At 44.4% G+C, this 10,141-nt stretch overlaps 1 protein-coding gene across 1 annotated transcript; it reads right to left on the bottom strand.

Moving 5' to 3' along the window:
* Positions 1 to 339: 339 nt before the first annotated feature.
* Positions 340 to 9,646, bottom strand: LOC121837668 (putative nuclease HARBI1). Its single transcript, XM_042293383.1, has 4 exons — positions 8,635 to 9,646; positions 7,682 to 8,101; positions 4,953 to 5,192; positions 340 to 480 (listed from the first exon to the last, which is right to left on the bottom strand). The coding sequence occupies exons 1-3, from the start codon at positions 9,018 to 9,020 to the stop codon at positions 4,955 to 4,957; spliced, it is 1,044 nt and encodes a 347-aa protein (XP_042149317.1). The 5' UTR covers positions 9,021 to 9,646; the 3' UTR covers positions 340 to 480; positions 4,953 to 4,954.
* Positions 9,647 to 10,141: the final 495 nt, after the last annotated feature.

The following is a 10,141-nucleotide window of genomic DNA, read 5'->3' as shown; positions in this document are numbered from 1 at the left end:
CTTTGGAAGAGGAGAGTTCCTCCTTCCCCTCTTCTATTGTGGTAGCCGGAGGCGAGACAGTTACCGTCACTAGCTGTCAAGGTTCTTAGACTGGCATTACAAACGAGGCGTTAGCGACATCCACCTGGTGCTCTTTGCCAATCGCTTAATTCGTTTTAAAATTCCTTTTCGTGACTTTTTTAACAAGATATTGTTGTGTTCGATGTGATACTGTTCCTTCGAACACATATAGACCAAAAAATGAAACCCGAAATTTCGTTGTAGTATCCCTTTAACCTCAAACAATTTCCTGGTCATGCGTGTCACTACAGCAGCTGCACGGGAAGGGGGACGACGCCGCCACCCTCGTCATCTGGCAGCAGTACAGTTGAAGACGACGCAGCACAGAGAACACTGGCCTCTCCTGTTGTGCAGCACAACCAGCGCTGGACCCGTGAGGCTGCACAGCAGTACCAGAGAAGGGCCGAGCGACAGCAGGATCTGGAGCATGAGAATATACTCCTTGAGAGAAAGTACACAAATGGGGCCATACAGGCTGCAAACGCAACCCTCGCTGCAGCAGATGCTGCACGGAGTTTCTATGCTATAGGGGAGGAAGTGCTCAGGGAGCAAAGAGAACTCATTAGACTTGAAACCACCCGAGCACAGCTGCAAATTGAACTGATAAAAAGACAATTAGGACAAGATTAACTCATGTAATGAGCTACTTGCATTGTTTGTCGCTGTGTTGTATACATATTTTGCGTTTTTTCTGACCTACATACTTGGTTGCACGATTATAACGCTCACATTTTTTTTGCCAAAATGGGTGCCTAAAATTAGATGCACTTACAATTGAAACCAAAACTCAAAAGAAAAACGCAAGGCAGCTAGCCCAATCGCCTTTGTGACCGTTTGTTTACATTAGATATTTTGGTATCCGTATCGCGCGTTCTTTCGCCTTTATGTCATCACACTGACGGGAAACGATAACCACGGAGCGACAGTGCGTAGCCTCGCAATCCCAGCGACCCAATGAGCTCGCGAAGTGTTGTATGAAAAAAAAAAAGTGAAGGCCGTTTACAACTCTGTAACGCCGAATCAGAGCGCAGCTCTTGAGGAGGAGTAGGGAAGGGTACTGAGGGGCAGGGGGGTCACGTGACCTCGGCGGGGGGGGGGGGGGGTCACGTGACCCCCAGGTCACATGACCCCGCAGAGAAATTTTTCCGCTAGGTTTAGCGGACAAATTTTTCCGCTAGATTTAGCGGGGAATTTTTTCCGCTAGATTTAGCGGGGAAATTTTTCCGCTAGATTTAGCGGGGAAATTTTTTCACTAGATTTAGCGGAGAAATTTTTCCGCTAGATTTAGCAGAGAAATTTACCCATCATGCACCGGCGGTTACGACGACGGCGACGGCGACGCCGCTCAAGCCGGAAACGAGCGCCTAAGAGCTGCACTTATGGGTGTTCAAAGTGCATTACTTTACCTGCGCGGTAGAATCGGCAGCAATTAAATTTTTCGATATCTGGGAGCTAAAATTGCCTGCATGTAAGTATCGGGGCCACGTTAGAATCGTGCAAACATGGTATGTTTGACACTTCATTTATTTTATGCATGCTATCTACAAGGGAAGCTTGCACACAATCTTTTCCATGTCGTTGACTATCCCTACACTAGACCAGCGTGGTTGTTGTGATCGCAATATTTTACGCTGTGGTTAAGTAAGCAACAGAATATCATACTGGCAGTATGGCACCCAGGCTTTCGACGCCCCAAAGGTGGCACATAATTTACATGGATACCTAAAATAAAAATATGGGTTAAGCTCAAAGGCAGATGTATAATTCCTTCTTTCCTATATCCCTTCACATGTTTCCCTTTCATAACGCGGCTCCCCGTCACAGCTCAAGAGAGGAGGTCGCCAAGACGATTAGCCTCCCGGCAGAAGACCAAGGTCGAGTTTCTGTGTTTTAAGAAAATGTTCGAGTAATCGATGAGTGGACCACAGACACTTTCTGACTTGCATCTGCAAATATTCCTTCTGCTTTTAAGATAAAGGCTTTTTCTGCCTGGATATGCTCCTGCGACCTATGGACTGTGTGCTGCTTATGTACGAAAAAGTTCATACTAAGAATATCCCGAAACTCAGGAACAGAAAAAGGGATCAAACACAACACTACATCATTTTGTTGCGTGTGTCACCTTTTGGGGCCCCGGGTCTTCAACTCTTATTACTTTGAATCGTCACCACTTACCTTGTTCTTTAAGTATTTATTTATTTATTTATTTATTTATTTATTTTATTTAAAGAGTACCTTCATCGCCTCGAGGGCATTATTGTAGGAGGGGTGGGAAATAACACACATACATAAAAACACAAAGTGATCACTTGTCCGCACGGAATAGATATACAACCGAGAAAAAAAATACACTGTTATCCAACACAACAGTTTTTTGGAGCTGAAATCTACTTGCTGCTTGTACGTAGGCTCGCGATAATTCGAACTCGGATATTTCGTACTTCCAGTTGATTCAAACAGGTTTAAAAATTTTGGTTGTCCCGCTAAGCTTTTTTATGTATTTATAAGCCACTTAATTCGAATGGCGTTTTCGCTTAATTCATAGTTTTTTGCTCTCGCGGCCCTGTTGAGTGCGCTTCTTTCCGAGCACCGGTGCACCGCAGAGAAGCAATACCTGCGGAGCTTGCTTTTGCGAGTGTTGCTTCTCCGCAGTGCACCAGTGCTCGGAAAGAAGCGCAGTCAACGGGGCCGCGAGAACAAAAAACTATGAATTAGCGAAAACGGCACACATGAACGGAAAACGGCGTTCAAATTATGTGCTTCAAGACTAGCAATGATGACCAAGACGACAACGAGGACGAGGCACAGCTCACTGGCATCATGATTTCTGGCCTTGAAACACGTAATGTGAACGCCGTGCAGGCGAACTATATTAGTCTTGACAACGATGTGTGTGTTTGTCATGATGACTCATTAGAGGACATAGTACGGAAAGTAATGCCAGCACAGTGCAGCAGTGACAGTGAAGATGACGATGAAGAAATGGATGACCCACTACGAACTGTCACAGCCGCAGAGGCCTTTGAGCACATCGCTCAGCTCCGGAAGTTTCTGTCTGCAAAGGAAAAGTCCCGTAAAGAGCTGCTTGCGTTGGCTGGCATTGGAAATTTTGTTTTGAGATCTCATGTGCTGACTAAACAGTCCACAATTGACGACTTTTTAGCCGGATGAATAAACTTAGTCACAGTTCTTTCACAAATGTGTTATGCCTGTACTTGCTTATAGTTATGCATTAACTATAAGCAAGCTATTGTGCTATGTAGAGGAAACTGGCCAAAATCTGCTTTGTATATATCGCTATCCATGTAACAAATCATAATGTTCTCTAGTATCATATATATCCAACTAAAATATGTGACTTTCTGGAGTTTGAATTAATGAGAGTGTAGTATGTACAATAAAGCTCCTCTCTGGACAATGCCCTACTAAAAATAAATGTTTTGCAAATGATGTTATCATGCCAGCCAGGATGAAGAAAATATGAGCTAACCCTAGGAGGTTTGTGAAAAATAAGAGAAAAGCTTTGCAGGTTGGAAAAACCTGTGAAAGGTGTTATGACTCAACACTCAGAAGCGTACACTATGTAAATCCTATGAGCTAGTAACCATGAGTATGCAGTGAAAAATGAACATTCTATGGGGTAGTATATATAATTTGTACTGATAGCTTTGAAATTGGTATCAAATGAACATTGTTTCACTATACTCTCCTATTCATGCTCCCATTAAATAGTATCGGTTTAGTACCCATTAAATAGTATCGGTTTGTAGATATTGAATGGGAAAATAACTGTCTTCTTCAGTTGCCTCATTATAAACTGTGCACACATAGTCTGTTATAGGGCTGACTTCAGCACTTCCCATAAAGCATCCGTCGGTGTGGGAAATGTATTACAAAAAATAATGACAGTATAAAAAGAGAGCTCCAGAGAGTGCGAAGAAGTGCACAAATTTGAAGAAGCATCCCTCGTGTCATTAGTTAGAAGTTTGAAAAGTGCATTGTTATGAACTCCGGAAATCAAATTCAAAATCTATTAGTTTAAGAGAGCCCGTGTGTGCCTATGCTTGTAGCTCTGCGAGAGTGCAGGAGTTGATGGGGAGGAGACCAAAGCAGTAACAAGCAGTTGAGCTGCAGCGTGCGATTGCAGGAGTGTTGGACATTGCACTGCACTCCCGTTTGACCAATAGCTTCGGCAGGGATTTTTTTCGAGCACACTCTTTCCAACGAGCTAATTATAAGTGCCTCAAATGACACATTTCGAGCTTTGTAACAATAATGCGGGAAGTAAGAAAATTTTTTTTCATTACCTATTTCGTCGCTCATGCTGCAATTTACACATACTGCTATGGAAGCAACAGGTATAAGGGGATGTCCATCAATCATTCTTTACATTTCTATCATCCAAATTTCAAAACTCTATGTGGGATATCTGCAAGCACTACCCGAATTGATCTGTGCAAGAGTGATATATGCATTGCTGGAATGTCATTGTCATGTTGATAACACACTTTCAGCATTGTCACATGTGTCACACTCCTTTATGGGTTATTTTGGGTAGAACTTATGATAATCTTACATCCAGTTAGATCATACAAAAAAAGCTTAAAATAAAATTAATCAATATCTCAAAGCTGTTGGCTTCTTGCTAACTGTGCAGCACGGTTGAGCCCCTAACTGTTGCAGTTTCCAAAAATACAATTGATGTTTAAGTAGCAAAACAATAAATATTATTTCAAGCAATTATTTGATCTAGTTAGACAACTGTCTGACATAATTTTCTTATAATTATCTGCAAAGCCTGATAAACAAAAGGTGAAAGCAATAGCCACGATCATAACAAAGCATCTTGCATTAGAAATGGACAGCCAGAAGATACCTATCCAGACACTTACACTTAGCCGAAGAAATGGTTGACAATAAAGTCTCGGGCCTCGTTGCTCTCAGCACGGTTGGCTGCTACGGGCTCAACGGGAACCTCAGCGGGGATGGCGGCCACGGGTGTCCTGCAGGGGTACCTCTTGGCCAGGTTGTGGAGGGCACAGCACGCGACAATGATGTCGCAGCACCGTTCTGGAGCCATTCGGAGCTCAGCGTGAAGGCAATGGAACCTCCGCTTGAGTTGGCCGATTGTCCTGTACAGAGCGCATGGATCAAAACCACATGTTATTCCTTCCCAGAAACCCAATAGCAAAATCGGACAACAGCGTGGAACGCAAATACTCAAGAGGATGACACGCAACAAGGACAAATTTACAGCTGAATTCGAATCGCAAATTGGCTGCCGTGCCCGATATCACACCTCCTAATTTTTCCAGCCCAAGCTCCAGCCCATTGCTCCAGGATATCGAAAGCTGGGCATTATGCATACCATTTTATTTTCCTTCCGAATTATTTTTACACTGCGTTCACATCCGGGGTCACCTGAGGTTAGCCTGTGCAATGTATTTTATAGAAAGCAACAAGCAAAGTGCAGCTTTATTCAAGCGCTATCCTCAAAGGGTTTCGTGGATATGCTTCCAACCAAACACCTGCATATGCACAGGCCAATATGTTAGAATTTTTTGCTACCTGATTGCTGCCAACGCTGTAAGAATTAACTTGTAACCAAGCTTTATACTGCAACAAATACAGTACCATCAAAATTTCATTCTACATGTTACTTGTGAGACAGAGTGAAAAGAGAAAGAGAGCCAGACTCTTGTCTTGTTGAGCCTTTTCCCTTCCACTCTCCAGGAATAGATGTTCGTGGTAGCGCAACCCATCTACTTTTGTCATTGATCAATAAGAATCCGTCTTGTAAGTCTGGGAGATGTAAAACGTAAAGCACTTGATATAACGCCTTATCCAAGTACTCCTACCCTTTGATTGTGCCGCTAGTGTTCCTATTAGTTAGTGGTCCACGCACCGCCATTTCTGACTCAAGTGGAAGCTCCTGGACGCATGCAGCCAAAGTTTTGGTAGAGGGTCTTATGGCGCTTTCACAACGGAATCCCAAGCAAGATTTGCCTGAACATTTGAGATTGCAGCGACTCATCATCAGTCGTGAATGACGTGTAAGATGGTGTCTAGAGACTATTTGTGGAAACTTGTTATTGCATGCTCAACTTCAACATTGTCCAAAATGATGCCTTGGCACTACTCTTAAATCCATCGATGAGAGCAGAATAGGTCATGCTAGGCATGTACTCTTGGCCAATCGGTCAAGACGGTCAGCAACACACAATTGTTTGCGACTTACACCGATGTGCCGCTATTTTTGGATCACACGCATCTTAGCACGCACGAGCTTAGCTGTACTTGTGCACTCAATATGAGTACATACATATCTAGCACGTTTAGTTAGTTTTCATTAAACAGCCCGAAACTGACATTTCAAAAAGTAGACATATGAAAGTGCCAAGGCACAGTGTTACTTCCACTGCTGTGTCTAGGAAAAAAATTCCATTGTCATTAATGCTTCTTTTTGTCCAATTAACAAAATATCAACTTCTGTCCGGGTCTTGCGTAGCACTGGCACATGAGGTGAGTTTAGTGCTTTTCCCCATTATTGCCAGTCCTGGGGACCTAAGACATAACTGAGTTTCTGCATTTTCAGTCTCAAGCGATAAAACCCAATAAAGTGTGGTGAGGTAAGTTTCGAAAGTTTGATTTTAAACCTAAATGGTCAGTACTTTAGACCATTACAGGTGCATGTGACCGAGTAAACAGAGTATAGAAGCATGTGACCGAGTAGTCAACTATCTTATCTCCGTGCTTTCAAACTATTCTGTTGGAAGCACACTTTAGGAAGTATTTGGGTTTGTCATCGATGCAATTTGCGTTCCTTTGTCCATCAAGTTTGCTGTGGTCGTCTAGAGGGCGGATTTGGAGCGTTTTCATTGTTTGTCAAGCCATTTGGTCTTACTTTTGTTCTGGGAGGAATGGAATGTCATTCTGTTCCTATTGTAGGGAGCATAAGAAAAAAACCAAAGCTGTTTAAACAGCCTCTCTCAAGGTGCTATCTGGTTAGAGGAAAGCAGCTTTAATAGTCCTCCACATGTGAAGAACAAAGAAGCGTGCCAAGAATTACGTTTGCAAATTTTGCGATTAAGAATTTGTCGTCACAGCACATGTATAACCAAGGTTACGTTTGCCATGTCCGCAAGTGTTCCCGCTTGACGAATAACTCAGATATGAACCTAATCTACTGCATTCTCGACAAACCTGCTTGAAAAAAAACGTAACTGGTCAATAGATATCGACCGGAAAAAGGCAGTAAGCTTTCGACTAAAAATATTCATCGATAAAAACTGAAAATTTCATACTCACAATAACAACCGAAAAAAGTATGCCGATTCCAGAAAAATAAAAACTGAAACCGCAGAACCCTAGGCAGCTATTATAAGTTGTATTGATTCGTAATCTCAGGATACTACTTTCATCTTGCTTACATAAAACCACGGTATCTTATGCTTCGTTAGATTAATATAAAAATTTGTATGAATATTTTTATGCCATAAAGAATAGCAACAGACGTAAGGAGCATGCACGTGTTGCACATATTACGTCAAGACAGCTAGTCGTCTCGAAATGTCTTGCATGAATATCTCTGTGCCCTTCACAATATATGGCCTAGATTTACCGTTCAACAATGCTTCTTGTCGTCGTGTGTGCTGTATTGTATGCGACCTCGGCTGCTGATGACGGCGACAGGAATGGCGTCATCAGCCAAGGTTGACAGGAGTAGCCGCTGTCACCAAGCAGCAGGCCGTCGTACTCTCCACTGGCCAGCTTGACTGCCAAGGTGCTCTCCGTGAAGATCCGAGAGTCGTGGGTGCTTCCAGGCCACCTTGCAACCACGTTGCGAATCCGAGAAGAGGCGTCAACGACCACCTGTACGTTGATGGAATGGTATCCATGGCGGTTGACGTACGCCTCCTCGTGCACATGGGGTGCTTGGATCCGGACATGGGTACCGTCAACAGCACCCACGACCAAAGGAAAGCCGGCCATGTCGTAGAACTTGTGCTGCAAGGCTGCCCCCTCCGCAGCGTCAGGCCATCTGCGTCGTTGATCCCCTCAGCAATTAAACCACATATAGTAAACTTACAGCTACAATGCTTATGAATACCTTTTTAATGAGGAATGCTAAGGACTTTGGCTGTGCCCTTCAAGTTTGTGGTAGCAGTAAAGTGCCTCAGTAGCACCTGTTCAATAGTGAAGTTTGCATGTTTTCATAGGATCCCTTTTTATTTTTGTTCAGTTACCAAGACCTATAAAGTGACTGTGATTCGGTGCAAGTCCTTACCAAAAGTGCAAACGGGTCGCTTTCTGAGGTTTCTCAGAAAAATGGCGTGCCCGGGCCCTTTCCAATCGAGCAAGTAGGACGCTTACGGCCGTAATCATTTTTTTTTCTATTGAAAAGGGGGGGGGGGGGGAGGGAGGGCTAGACTAGTAGGTAGAATATTACTGCCATAAAAAGGCAACCTACAAAACATCCCTATCACCAGCAATTCAGATATATTTTTAGTGTATTTACTTTACTTCAATACGGCTGGCAAACTACAATTAAAAGGAAAAAAAAAGGACCCTTACCGTATGAAGTCTTGTGCTCGACGAGCCAGCGCTACGGTGACTTGCCTCACAGCCCGTGAAGCACTTGACACATGCACGCGGATGTAGTCGCCTGCAGTGATCAGAAAGTTCCCAGTTGCGTAGAACTGCAAGGCGATGATCACTTGCTGCTCCGCAGAGAGGGCGCGGCTACGACGTGTACGGCGCTCCAAGTCCGGACGCAGTGTGTCGGCGAGAAACATTATGCCCGCTCTTCCAAATCGGAACCGTTGCTGCAGCCCATCCTCCTCGAAATCCTCAAAGGGGTTCAGGCGGTCCCGCAGCACACGCTGTCGCCTCATCATTGCCGCTGCGTACTGCGCGTCCGTGCGGTCTCTTCTGTGTCGGCGATTCCTTGCGTTGGACATTCTGCCCGGTAGCAAAGTCGGAAATCGGTCCGCAAATCTTATCAGTCAGTCCGTGGCCGGTCGGAGGGTTTGTCGGTGGGTCGGTCGGTCGAAGGGCAGAATACAGACAGGAAAACTCAGATGATAACCGAAAACGAGAAACGCGCGTTGCGTGCAACGAGGCGAAACTGGTTGTATAAACAAACGCCGTGCACGCGACACGGCACACACGGCGTTGCCAGACTTGGAAGCGACGGTCGACGCACTTGCTTTTTGCAAAACACGACAACAGAAAACTGCAAAGCACTTTGACTAGGTGTCTTGTCTACGCTTCCACACTTCGAAAGAAAGAATTTCGATGCAAAAAAGAAACTATCCTTTTTCTTTTCAATTGAGCAAACGTTTCTTGCAAGTTACAACTAGATTTAGCCGAAAACGGTTCCCATAAAGCAAACGTTGTATCATAAAAAAATAACGATTTATTTTTTTCAGCACAAGGTGGCGCAGGCTCCAGCCCAATAATAAAGGACGGATTTGTTTTATGTCCAGCCATTAAAGTTTCGTAGTAGGTACAACGTAGGTACAACTAGGTACTTTCGGTACCTACTAGGGACTTTGGCCAACGCTAACCGCGGTTAGCTCTTCGAGCAAACGGGCCCTGATGGCTTCTTTGTTATCTGCACTCACTGCAGAGAACAACTTCAGATGCGAGGCGGTCCAAAGGAAACCTTGGTACGGGAGAACCTAGGCAGGCACCTGTCGTCGGACTACTGCCACGAGTGTGAGCAGCCTGACCATCATCAAAAGTGGTGACTGGCAAAACCTACAAACAAGCAAAGGTGGAACGCCGTGGCGACGAATGGCCAAAGAAACCACTACAGACGCTGAACCCAAACACCCAGTGACCTATGGCCGTTACCGTCCCTGGGAGCAGAGAGGCAGTGACGCTAATCCCATCGGTATGCCGGATCCAGCCAAATAGTAAGATCATTGAACCTTCTGTGACAATTTCTTTGCTCGAAGTCCCCATGTCATGCTTTCAGGTGGTGAGGCCATTATCTCTCTTACAGGAGACTTTGCTTTAAACTCCCGAAATTGAAAGAGGTAAGCCTCAATACGTGTACACGCTTGCAATTACCTTC

The sequence above is a fragment of the Ixodes scapularis genome, unplaced genomic scaffold (assembly GCF_016920785.2).
Source record: "Ixodes scapularis isolate PalLabHiFi unplaced genomic scaffold, ASM1692078v2 PGA_scaffold4__175_contigs__length_147842914, whole genome shotgun sequence".
NCBI classification, from domain to species: Eukaryota; Metazoa; Arthropoda; class Arachnida; order Ixodida; family Ixodidae; genus Ixodes; species Ixodes scapularis.
This window is presented reverse-complemented; position numbering and strand designations above follow the sequence as displayed.